The 13,466-nt window shown below is 40.3% G+C and overlaps 1 protein-coding gene and 1 long non-coding RNA gene across 3 annotated transcripts in view; one reads left to right on the plus strand and one right to left on the minus strand.

Annotated features, from left to right (window-relative positions):
* LOC309631279 overlaps window positions 1–13,466 on the minus strand; it is a 357,852-nt gene that overhangs the window by 196,817 nt on the left and 147,569 nt on the right. The window lies entirely within an intron of this gene.
* ANKRD44 (ankyrin repeat domain 44) overlaps window positions 1–13,466 on the plus strand; it is a 323,453-nt gene that overhangs the window by 168,658 nt on the left and 141,329 nt on the right. For both annotated transcript variants that reach the window (XM_082397319.1, XM_082397320.1), the window contains exon 5: window positions 11,237–11,307. In XM_082397319.1, the coding sequence (XP_082253445.1) occupies window positions 11,237–11,307 (71 nt within the window). The remainder of the gene's footprint in view (window positions 1–11,236; window positions 11,308–13,466) is intronic.

Raw genomic sequence — 13,466 nt, forward strand, 5'->3', positions numbered from 1 at the left:
TCTTCTTTGGAGAGATGTCTATTTAGGTCTTCTGCCCATTTTTGGATTGGGTTGTTTGTTTTTTTAATATTGAGCTGCCTGAGCTGTTCATATATTTTGGAGATTAATCCTTTTTCCATTGATTCGTTTGCAAATATTTTCTCCCATTCTGAGGGTTCTCTTTTCGTCTTGTTTATAGTTTCCTTTGCTGTGTAAAAGCTTTTAAGTTTCATTATGTCCCATTTGTTTATTTTTGTTTTTACTTCCATTACTCTAGGAGGTGGATCAAAAAAGATCTTGCTGTGATTTATGTCAAAGAGTGTTCTTCCTATGTTTTCCTCTAAAAGTTTTATAGTGTCCGGTCTTAGATTTAGGTCCTTAATCCATTTTGAGTTTATTTTTGTGTATGGTGTTAGGGAGTGTTCTAATTTCATTCTTTTACATGTAGCTGTCCAGTTTTCCCAGCACCACTTACTGACGAGACTGTCTTTTCTCCACTGTATATCCTTGCCTCCTTTGTCATAGATTAGTTGACCATAGATATGTGGGTTTATCTCTGGGCTTTCTATCCTGTTCCATTGATCTATATTTCTGTTTTTGTGCCAGTGCCATATTGTCTTGATTACTGTAGCTTTGTAGTATAGTCTAAATCAGGGAGTCTGATTCCTCCAGATCTGTTTTGTTCCCTCAAGATTGCTTTGGCTAGGGCTTCCCTGGTGGCGCAGTGGTTGAGAATCTGCCTGCCAATGCAGGGGACACGGGTTCGAGCCCTGGTCCGGGAAGATCCCACATGCCGCGGAACAACTGGGCCCATGAGCCACAATTACTGAGCCTGCGCATCTGGAGCTTGCGCTCCGCAACAAGAGAGGCCGCGATAGTGAGAGGCCCACGCACCGTGATGAAGAGTGGCCCCCGCTTTGCCACAACTAGAGAAAGCCCTCGCACAGAAACGAAGACCCAACGCAGCCATAAATAAATACATAAATAAATTAAAAAAAAAAAAGATTGCTTTGGCTATTTGGGGTCTTTTGTGTCTCCATACAAATTTTAAGATTTTTTGTTCTAGTTCTGTAAAAAATGCCATTGGTAATTTGATAAGGATTGCATTGAATCTGTAGATTGCTTTGGGTAGTATAGTCATTTTTACAGTATTGAGTGTTCCAATCCAAGAACATGGTATATCTCTCCATCTGTTTGTGTCATCTTTGATTTCTTTCACCAGTGTCTTATAGTTTTCTGAGTACAGGTCTTTTACCTCCTTAGGTAGGTTTATTCCTAGGTATTTTATTCTTTTTGTTGGAATGGTGTATGGGATTGTTTCCTTAATTTCTCTTTCTGATCTCTCGTTGTTAGTGTATAGGAATGCAAGAGATTTCTGTGCATTAATTTTGTATCCTGCAACTTTACCAAATTCATTGATTAGCTCTAGTAGTTTTCTAGCGGCATCTTTAGGATTATCTATGTATAGTATCATGTCGTCTGCAAACAGTGACAGTTTTACTTCTTCTTTTCCAATTTTTATTCCTTTTATTTCTTTTTCTTCTTTGATTGCCGTGGCTAGGACTTCCAAAACTATGTTGAATAATAGTGGTGAGAGTGGACACCCTTGTCTTGTTCCTGATCTTAGAGGAAATGCTTTCAGTTTTTCACCGTTGAGAATAATGTTTGCTGTGGGTTTGTCATATATGGCCTTTATTATGTTGAGGTAGGTTCCCTCTATGCCCACTTTCTGGAGAGTTTTTATCATAAATGGGTGTTGAATTTTGTCAAAAGCTTTTTCTGCATCTATTGAGATGATCGTATGGTTTTTGTACTTCAATTTATTAATATGGTGTATCGCATTGATTGATTTGCATATATTGAAGAATCCTTGCATCCCTGAGATAAATCCCACTTGATCATGGTGTATGACCCTTTTAGTGTGTTGTTGGATTCTATTTGCTAGTATTCTGTTGAGGATTTTTGCATCTATATTCATCATTAGTGATATTGGTCTGTAATTTTCTTTTTTTGTAGTACCTTTGTCTGGTTTTGGTATCAGGGTGATGGTGGCCTCATAGAATGAGTTTGGGAGTGTTCCTTCCTCTGCAATTTTTTGGGAGAGTTTGAGAAGGATAGGTGTTAGCTCTTCTCTAAATGTTTGCTAGAATTCACCTGTGAAGCCATCTGATCCTGGACTTTTGTTTGTTGGAAGATTTTTAATCACAGTTTCAATTTCATGACTTGTGATTGGTCTGTTCATATTTTCTGTTTCTTCCTGGTTCAGTCTTGGAAGGTTATACCTTTCTAAGAATTTGTCCATTTCTTCCAGGTTGTCCATTTTATTGGCATAGAGTTGCTTGTAGTAGTCCGTCATGACGCTTTGTATTTCTGCGGTGTCCATTGTAACTTTTCTTTTTTCATTTCTAATTTTATTGATTTGAGTCCTCTCCCTCTTTTTCTTGATGAGTCTGGCTAAAGGTTTATCAATTTTGTTTACCTTCTCAAAGAACCAGCTTTTAGTTTTGTTGATTTTTGCTATTGTTTTCTTTGTTTCTATTTTATTTATTTCTGCTCTAATCTTTATGATTTCTTTCCTTCTACTAACTTTGGGTTTTGTTTGTTCTTCTTTCTCTAGTTCCTTTAGGTGTAAGGTTAGATTGTTTATTTGAGGTGTTTCTTGTTTCTTGAGGTAGGATTATATTGCTCTAAACTTCCCTCTTAGAACTGCTTTTGCTGTATCCTATAGGTTTTGGATTATCGTGTTTTCATTGTCATTTGTCTCTAGGTATTTTTTGATTTCCTCTTTGATTTCTTCAGTGATCTCTTGGTTATTTAGTAACGTATTGTTTAGCCTCCATGTGTTTGTGTTTTTTATGTTTTTTTCCCTGTAATTTATTTCTAATCTCATAGCATTGTGGTCAGAAAAGATGCTTGATATGATTTCAATTTTCTTAAATTTACCAAGGCTTGATTTGTGACCCAAGATGTGATCTATCCTGGAGAATGTTCCATGCACACTTGAGAAGAAACTGTAATCTGCTGTGTTTGGATGGCATGTCCTATAAATATTAATTAAATCTATCTGGTCTATTGTGTCACTTGAAGCTTGTGTTTCCTTATTAATTTTCTGTCTGGATGATCTGTCCATTGGTGTAAGTGAGGTGTTAAAGTCCCCCACTATTATTGTGTTACTGTTGACTTCCTCTTTTATAGCTGTTAGCATTTGCCTTATGTATTGAGGTGCTCCTATGTTGGGTGCATATATATTTATAACTGTTATATCTTCTTCTTCAGTTGATCCCTTGATCATTATGTAGTGTCCTTCCTTGTCTCTTGTAACATTCTTTAAAGTCTATTTTATCTGATATGAGTATTGCTACTCCAGCTTTCTTTTGATTTCCACTTGCATGAAATATCTTTTTCTATCCCCTCACTTTCAGTCTGTATGTGTCCCTAGGTCTGAAGTGGGTCCCTTGTAGACAGCACATAGATGGGTCTTGTTTTTGTATCCATCCAGTGAGCCTGTGTCTTTTGGTTGGAGCATTTAATCCATTCACATTTAAGGTAATTATTGATATGTATGTTCCTATGACCATTTTCTTAATTGTTTTGGGTTTGTTTTTATAGGTCCTTTTCTTCTCTTATGTTTCCCACTTAGAGAAGTTCCTTCAGCATTTCTTGTAGAGCTGGTTTGGTGGTGCTGAATTCTCGTAGCTTTTGCTTGTCTGTAAAGCTTTTGATTTCTCTGTTGAATCTGAGTGAGATCCTTGCTGGGCAGAGTAATCTTGGTTGTAGTTTTTTCCCTTTAATCACTTTAAATATATCATGCCACTCCCTTCTGGCTTATAGAGTTTCTGCTGAAAAATCAGCTGTTAACCTTATGGGAGTTCCCTTGTATGTTATTTGTCATTTTTCCCTTGTTGCTTTTAATACTTTTTCTTTGTCTTTAATTTTTGTCAATTTGATCACTATGTGTCTCGGTGTGTTTCTCCTTGGGACTCTCTGCACTTCCTGGACTTGGGTGGCTATTTCCTTTCCCGTGTGAGGGAAGTTTTCAACTATAATCCCTTCAAATATTTTCTCGGGTCCTTTCTCTCTCTCTCTCTTCTCCTTCTGGGACCACTATGATGCAAATGTTGTTGTGTTTAATGTTGTCCCAGAGGTCTCTTAGGCTGTCTTCATTTCTTTTCATTCTTTTTTCTTTGTTCTGTTCTGTGGCAGTGAATTCCACCATTCTGTCTTCCAGGTCACTTATCCGTTCTTCTGCCCCTGTTATTCATCTGTTCTTCTGCCTCAGTTATTCTGCTGTTGATTCCTTCTAGTGTGGTTTTCATTTCAGTTATTGTATTTTTCATCTCTGTTTGTTTGTTCTTTAATTCTTCTAGGTGTTTGTTCTTTAATCTTTTAGGTCTTTTTTAAACATTTCTTGCATCTTCTCGATCTTTGCCTCCATTGTTTTTCCGAGGTCCTGGATCATCTTCACTATCATTATTCTGAATTCTTTTCCTGGAGGGTTGCCTATCTCCACTTCATTTAGTTGTTTTTCTGGGGTTTTATCTTGTTCCTTCATCTGGTACATAGTCCTCTGCCTTTTCATTTTGTCTCTCTTTCTGTGAATGTGGTTTTCGTTCCACAGGCTGCAGAATTGTAGTTCTTCTTGCTTCTGCTGTCTGCCGTCTGGTGGATGAGGCTATCTAAGAGACTTTTGCAAGCTTCCTGATGGGAGGGACTGGTGGTGGTAGAGCTGTGTGTTGCTCTGGTGGGCAGAGCTCAGTAAAACTTTAATCCACTTGTCTGCTGATGGGTGGGGCTGAGTTCCCTCCCTGTTGGTTGTTTGGCCTGAGGCAACCCAGCACTGGAGGCCACAGGCGCTTTGGTGAGGCTAATGGCAGACTCTGGGAGGGCTCACACCAAGGAGTGCTTCCCAGAACTTGTGCTGTTGGTGTCCTTGTCCCTGCACTGAGCCACAGCCACCTGCCGCCTCTGTAGGAGACCCTCCAACACTAGCAGGTAGGTCTGGTTCAGTGTCCTATGGGGTCACTGCTCCTTCCCCTGGGTCCCGATGCTTTGTGTGTGCCCTCCAAGAGTAGAGTGTCTATTTCCCCCAGTCCTGTTGAAGTCCTGCAGTCAAATCCTGCTAGCCTTCAAAGTCTGATTCTCTGGGAATTCCTCCTCCTGTTGCTGGACCCCCAGGTTGGGAAGCCTGACATGGGGTTCAGAACCTTCACTGCAGTGGGTGGACTTCTGTGGTATAATTGTTGTCCAGTTTGTGAGTCACCCAGCCAGCAGTTATGGGATTTGATTTTATTGTGATTGCACCCCCCTATTGTCTCATTGTGGCTTCTCCTTTGTCTTTGGATGTGGGGTATCTTTCTTGGTGAGTTCCAGTGTCTTCTATCAATGATTTTTCCGTGGTTAGTTGTGATTCCAGTGCTCTCACAAGAGGGAGTGAGTGCACATCCGTCTACTCCGCCATCTTCATCCCAAGAGGCACAAACTTCTGAGGTCCTGCCTTTCCTGCGTGTGCTGACTTGCCTCTATTCAACAGCTTGGGAGATCAGCAATAGTGATTGTGGAGAGAGGACAGAATGAGAAAAAAATGACAATAAGACCAGCAAATAACACGTCATTAACTTGAAATTTTCTTATCAAAACCGACTGTACAGGGGCTTCCCTGGTGGCGCAGTGGTTGAGAATCTGCCTGCCAATGCAGGGGACACGGCTTCGAGCCCTGGTCTGGGAAGATCCCACATGCCACGGAGCAGCTAGGCCCGTGAGCCACAATTACTGCCCTGTGCATCTGGAGCCTGTGCTCCGCAACAAGAGAGGCCGCGACAGTGAGAGGCCTGCGCACCGCGATGAAGAGTGGCCCCCACTTGCTGCAATTAGAGAAAGCCCTTGCACAGAAATGAAGACCCAACACAGCCATAAATAAATAAGTAAATAAAATTCTTTATAAAAAAAACAAAAACAAAAAAAACGGACTGTACAAATGATGTCATCTGCAAAGCCAACAGCAGCTCTTACTCCTCTTTTCTTACTCACCTGGGGTGAGCCTTAGGAAAGTCCTGGAAGAGACTATGAATGGACCATTTTATATGAAAGTGTCATTTTTCTAACAAGAAGGGCAACTAACCAAGAAAAAAGTAGTGTAAGAAAAAGCAGCTTAATCCCCCCCTGAACCATTTTCATTAAGAGACATAAAACTTTAAGTGTACTGGCTTTCTTTGAAGTATTTTATTAGAAAATATTTCAGACATATAGAAAAGTATGGAGAATAATGTAATTAATACCCATGTATATCAAGCTTTAAGAAATCTTAAGATTTTTCTATACTTGCATTATATCTTTTTGAAAAGGAGGTAAAGCATTGAAGACACAGTTGAAGCCCATTGTATCCTTTCCTTATCCTTTCACACCCTCCCTCCCAAGAGGCAACCACTAACCAGAATTGGTAGTTGTTTTTTTTAGCCATATTTATTACTTTTATTTCAATCTATGCATCTATAAACAACATATTGCTTTGTTTTTGTAAATTTAAAAACTTTATGTAACTGGTATTAAGCCATTGGTATTAATCTGCAACTTCATTTGTTCATTCAATGTTGTGTTTTTGAAGTGCATATGTTTATATATATAACTTCAGTCTGTTCATTTCCATGACAGTGTAGCATTGCATTGTACAAATATACCACAGTGTATTTTTCCAATTTACTCTTGATCAACATTTAGGATCCCAATATCTTGCTGTTACGAACATGCTTCAGTGAATATTCTTGTACATGTATGAGAGTTTCTCTAGGGTATATGATTGGGTGGAATTGCTGGGTGGTAGGGCATGCACATCATGAGTTTTATTAGGTAGCACCACCCTGTTTCCAAAGGGGGTTGTACCAGTTCACACTCTCACCATCTGTATCTGTGTTTCCCTGTTGCTCCATATCCTTGCTAACTCTTGGCATTTCACACTTTAAAATTTTCCCCAATTTGATGGGTGCGATATGCTTTGTTAATGTTGCTTTCATTTGCTTCTCCCTGATGAATTTTGAGAAGTATCTTTTCACATGTGTCTTACCATTTGGGTTTCTTCTTCTTGCATTAGCTTTTTAAGTTTATACACAATATTTACTCTGTGAAAGACCATGAACAACAAAATATGTATTTCTGTTCCATATTATTATAACCGGTGTCTGGAACTAGAAGGAAAAATATGAGAAAGAAGGAATGAAATCAAGGGGGAATATATACATATATATGAAAATATATACATGAAAATGGAGAAAGAGGGAGAGAAGAGTGACTCTAAGGACCAGAGAGAAAGATGGGGAAAATGGAAGGGAAATGCAATCAGTGTTAGTTGAATGCTGTATGAATGTTGCTAGTTGTGAAATGAGGCACACTGCCCTAGAGCTTGGCTTTGAAGTCAGACCACCTGGGTTCAAATCTACCATTTCCTAAGCTGGGGACCTGGAGCATGTTACTTCTCATGGCCTTGGTTCCCTCATCTATAAAACTGGCATAATAATAGTATCTCCCTATTAAATGGATTACACGTACGTTAGTATAGAGAGTCAGCGTTCAGATCACGTTAGCCATTCTTAACACGGCTCTTAGCAATTTCACAGCTCTAATGGTAGAATCATAGCTTCTTAGAACTGAAGAGAGCTACTCAAGCAAACGAGTAGCCAAGCCTGGGCTCTGCCACCTAGCATTTAGAGCTGCACTGTTCAGTATGGTAGCCATACTCCAGCTGTGGCTATTGAACACTTGAAGTGTGGCCCGTTTGAATGGAGATGTGCTGTGAGTGTGAAATACACATGGGATTTTGAAGCTTTAGCATGAAAAAAGAATGCAAATTATCTCAATAATTAAAAAATTCAATTATATGATAATATTTTGGATATATTGAGTTAAGTAAAATATATTACTAAAGTTAATTTACTTGTTTTTTATACCCTTTTTAGTGTGGTTACTAGAAAATTTTCAGTTACTTGGTTCACATTATATTTCCATTGGGCAGCACTGATTTAGAGGCTCTGAGGCAGAACTGATATGCTACCCATAGCGGGTATCAATCTGTCCCATGTAGCATTCCTTCCTACAAACGTACTAAGGAACGGAGTGACTAAAGTGTTGATAAGAACATCATGCAGACAGCCAGGTGAAAATTCAAACCCAGAAACAGAGGGAACTTACGGCCAGATGTTCTTCATCTCAGATGACTGATTTGACTTTGTGACACGGAAGTCCCTTAAAAGCGGACAGGGAATCTGAAGGGACACCCTGATACAGCCATCTCTACCGGTAGGGAATGAGACTTGAATCCAGCTCTTCGTGAAATCTGGGTGATGTTCGTGACGTGTCAAAGAGACAGCCTAGAATTAAGTAACAAATATACATTTGAGTTACGAGAGAGAATAAAAGGTCTGTCTTCTGATATGCAAGTATAAGCACAATGTGGTAACATAGACATATTTATGACCCAGGTAAAGGCCTGACAAAAAGATGGGTAATTTTAGAAGGGTAGAATAGCTGAATGTTGGAAGAAGAAATACTAGGACCTGAGGGATAAATACTGTTTGTTTCTGAACCAGAAAGGTAGGCTTTGTAACAATCATGTGGTGCTCCCTTGGAACTAAGACTTAGGAGAGGAAAGCTAAAATTTGATTTTTGGTAGGGAAAATTTTGTTTTAAAATTCACAATTTTGGGGCTTCCCTGGTGGCGCAGTGGTTGAGAATCCGCCTGCCAATGCAGGGGACACGGGTTCAAGCCCTGGTCTGTGGAGATCCCACATGCCACTGAGCAACTAGGCCCGTGAGCCACAATTACTGAGCCTGCGGGTCTGGAGCCTGTGCTCCGCAACAAGAGAGGCCGCGATAGGGAAAGGCCCCCGCACCACGATGAAGAGTGGCCCCTGCTTGCCGCAACTAGAGAAAGCCCTCGCACAGAAATGAAGACCCAACACAGCCAAAAATAAAATAAATAAATAAATAAAAATTAAAAAAAAAAAATTCACAATTTTTTCTGCTCTTAATTACATCTGGGTTTCCTCCTCCCCGGCATTCTCTAGCATCTGAATCTCTCTTAGTCTTCAAAAGATACCTGTTTGTGCAATCTCTAGGTGATGGTTCTTTGCGTTCTTAAATCTATATGTTTGACTTCCCCCTACTTTCCTGGGCAAAGACTGTGCCTCTCACTTCCTTGAAGACCTGAGTCATAGATTTAGAAGTAAATATGACATTAGAGGGGATTTGGAAATAAGAACTGCTAATATTTTTCTAGTGCTTTGCAATTTACAAAGCACCTTCAAATTCACTTGATTCTCCCTACCACCTCATGAGGTGGGTAGAGAAGTATTATTATTATGTTGTTGTTAGCCTCATTTTACAGAGTAGTGGCTTTTGGTAGCTGGGCCAGTAGGTGCTGAAATCAGAATCAAATCTGGGTCTTCTGACCATGAATCCCACTGTCCTTCCCAGACCTCATTCGTTTCACTCCAGAGCATTTAGCCCAGGACATCCTGCTACTGGGGAGTGAGATGTGTGCTGCCTTGGCATCTTAGCACCACCAAACTGATTTTGTTTGGTTCTTACTGATGTAAGGGGCTTGAACCTTTTCAGGTAAGCTGCCTGGATGAAGTTAGTAGAATTAGGATTCAAATAATTTTAAGTTTGATAAACTAAGCAACAATTTACCAGTGGCTCTCAATCTTAACAGCCTATTACAATAACCGTGGGTCCTGGGGAGTTTTTAAAAAATACCTGTGCCTGGTCCCACCTCCAACTAATGAAATCGGAATGAGGGGAGAAGAGACACTTTCTGTCTCTTTGTTTTAGGGATTATTATGTTCTTGTTTTCTATCATTAGTATGGTTGATGGTATTTGTTCTTCAGTTAAAGAGAAAAAACAGTGTAAGTTTTATGATTAAATTCAATTTCTAGCACACTTCTATCCATGAAAGTCTCCTGCTGCCTTTTTTTTTTCTAAACACGGTTCCTGTTTTTTAGCTGTCAGCTGGCCTTGGCCTCACAGAGATTGGTCAGCCTCTGCTTACACTTGACTCACTTTCTCGGCCCTTGTCTCAGAGCCACCGCCTTTGCACTTCCCCTCCTCTGCCTTACTTTCTAGTTTCTTTGATCCATCCCTCCACCCTTCATCCCCATGAGCTTCCTTCCTTGTCCTAAGGCTAAAAGAGGCTCCTCTTATTGCATCTGCAAAGATATCATAGATATTTTCTCCTCCTCTCCTTTTGCAGTCCTTTTATAAAACTTTCCATCTCTGACCAGAAGACTGATCAAAATCCAGATTCCAAAAAAAGGAAGCTCATATTGGGTGTCGTAGTGGTTCAGCGGTAGCTTGGTGGGCGTGTACGCATGGAGAATTGTACAGGTGTCATGGGCGGAGGGCATACTCTACTTTCCGGGAATCTGTTCCTGTGGAGCTTCTGCTCCGTGATTGTGATGTGGCTCCCAGGGAGCTGAGCATGGGCACCTCCCTGAGTATGACCGGGCTCTGGCTCGTGTGGCAGCCTGTATGCCCACCCCATAGTGTGAGGGAGCCGTGAACAGCCTCCATAGGCTTCATGTTGTGTCTGTCCAAAAGCTCCATGGAACCTGGCTTCTTCCTACCAAAATATTTGGCTAGTTCCAGAGAAATAATTGGGATTCTTGGATAAAACGGATTTCTGCTAATCCCTTTAGCCCAGATCAAATCTCATCAGAACTCAACTTCACTGGCCTCTAGTATACATTTGTTGGAAGGCTGCTCATCGCTAACAGTTTTCCAAGAAGGATGTTGCGTGCCCTGTGAGATAAATATGCTTAATGACTAAAAATAAAATAATGTATATGATTATATATTTTATATTCAGGAATATATATTACATTCAGGAACACGAACACACACACACACACACACACACACACACACGCATACACACCCCTGAAAAGCTCTTCATTCTTCAGAACCTACATTTCAATAGTTCTGGAGAATCTGAGCTTTCTTACAACTGTATCTCCTACCCAGTGAGACACTGTTATTTCCCATCTAGTCTTGACCCGATTCTTGTGACATCCTCAGCTCCTGATCTTGCTCCTTCTACTGCATTCAGTGGCTTCTCCTTGTTTGGTGGCTAGAAAGCACATGACTGGCAGAAAGGAAAAAACAAAACAAAATGTGTTGGTTGTACCAGGCAAATGAGAGCACAAGATACAGCATCTGACTTCACATCAGCAGAACTGCATTATGCCTCTAACCTGTGCTGTTTGGTTCCAGGAGCTCGTGTGAATGCCAAGGACAACATGTGGCTGACCCCGCTGCACCGGGCTGTTGCCTCCAGAAGTGAAGTGAGTGATCATCTTATTTAATCTAGCACCTCCGGTTCCTAGAAAGAGAAAAATGCTTTCTGCTGAATTAGGGCTTCTCACTGGTGAGCAAAAGGCTTTTACTTCTAATGCAAGAGGGTTACCAAATTGAACAGCTGTTTGTTTAAGCACCTCCTGTGTGCCAGACATGGTGCTAGGGGCTGACTGGGGTGGTCCAAGATGGACGGTGTGATCCTTGACTTCAGTGAGTTCTCAGTCTGAAGGGGGTGCAAACAGGTAAGCAGATCAGTACAGTATCGTAACTGAATTGGAGGAAGAAGCAAATAACTGTCTTCTTGAATAGACGAAGTCTTCCAAGAAGACATATCAATTGAGCTAGTCCTTAGAGAATGATAGGGACTTACCAGGCCAGGAAAAGGAGAGAGGGCTGAGGCAGGAGGAGAAACATGCTGTAGGACAAGGGTCATGGAAGTGATTGAATGGTGGGTTGAGTTGGATGTAGCTGGAACACAGGGTGTAGTAGAAGATAAGTTTGATAGTACAGGCTGGCTCCAATAGCAGAGGGCTGGGTGTCCTCTGAGCAGTGGGGAGTGTTGACAGCAGAGATAAGTTGTGAACCTGACAGGATTTGGAACTTGTGAGGGTGAGATGGAAAAGAAGCCATTGGGTGAATGGTAACACCATTACCATTGGTAACCCAATGGAAGGCAGAGGCAAAGGAGCAAGGGTTGGGGAAGTTAATCAGTTCTGTTTGAACATGCTGAGTTTGGCAAACATGTCACTGGAATATAAGCACCGTGATGGCAGGGATTTTGTTTTGTTTCCTGATGTAGCCCAAGCCTGGTACATTGTAGGTGTTCAAGAAAGAATTTATTTTGAATGCTGGAAATTTGGGTGAGGATGGCAAATATGTCTTTTAATTGGAACATTTTGTCCATTTACATTTAAAGTAATTATTGATAGGTATGTACTTAATGCCATTCCATTAATTGTTTTCTGGTTGTTTTTGTAGTTCTTTTTTGTTTTTTTATCTTCTTTTGCTCTCTTTCATTGTGATTTGATGACTTTGTTTAGTGTTATGTTTAGATTCTTTTCTATTTTTCTACGTGTATCTGTTGTAGGTTTTTGGTTTGTGGTTACCATATATGTATATGTTGATGATCTCTTAAGTTCAAATGCATTCTAACAAATCCGAATTTTTACTCCCCCTGCTATATTTAATGTTTTTGACATCATATTTTACATCTTTTTGTTTTGTGTATCCCTTAACTACTTATTGTGGATATAGATGATTTTGCTACTTTTGTCTTTTAGCCTTTCTACTAGCTTTATAAGTGGTTGATCTACTACCTTTAGTTTATGTTTGCCTTTACCAATGAGATTTTTCCTTTCATAATTTTCGTATTTCTACTTGTGGCTTTTTCTTTTCCACTAAGAGAAGTCCTGTGAACATTTCTTGTAAAGCTGGATTAGTGGTGCTGAATTCTTTTAGCTTTTGCTTCTCTGTAAAACTCTTTGTCTCTCCTTCAAATCTGAATGATAACCTTGCCAGGTAGAGTATTCTCAGTTGTACGTTTTTTCCTTTCATTGCTTTGGATATAAAGTGCTACTCTCTTCTGGCCTGCAAAGTTTCTGCTGAAAGTCAGCTGATTGTCATATCCCTTGTACATAACTAGTTGCTTTTCTCTTACTGCTTTTATTTTTTATTATTATTTTTTTTTATGTATTTTTTAAAAATTTGTTTTATTGAAGTATAGTTTTTTTTAAAAAATATATTTATTTATTTAGTTTTTGGCTGCATTGGGTCTTCGTTGCTGTGCGCGGGCTTTTCTAGTTGCATTGAGCGGGGGCTACTCTTTGTTGCGGTGTGCTGGCTTCTCATTGCAGTGGCTTCTCTTATTGTGGAGCACAGGCTCTAGGCGTGCAGGCTTCAGTAGTTGTGGCATGTGGGCTCAGTAGTTGTGGCTCACGTTCTCTAGAGTGCAGGCTCAGCAGTTGTGGCACACGGACTTAGTTGCTCCGCGGCATGTGGGATCTTCCCGGACCAGGGCTCAAACCCGTGTCCCCTGCATTGGCAGGCGGATTCTTAACCACTGCGCCACCAGGGAAGTCCCCAAAGTATAGTTGATTTACAATGTTATGCTACTTTTTGCTGTATAGCAAGTGATTCAGTTATACAT

Source organism: Balaenoptera borealis, assembly GCF_965194805.1.
Source record: "Balaenoptera borealis genome assembly, chromosome: 6".
In the NCBI taxonomy this organism is placed as follows: domain Eukaryota; kingdom Metazoa; phylum Chordata; class Mammalia; order Artiodactyla; family Balaenopteridae; genus Balaenoptera; species Balaenoptera borealis.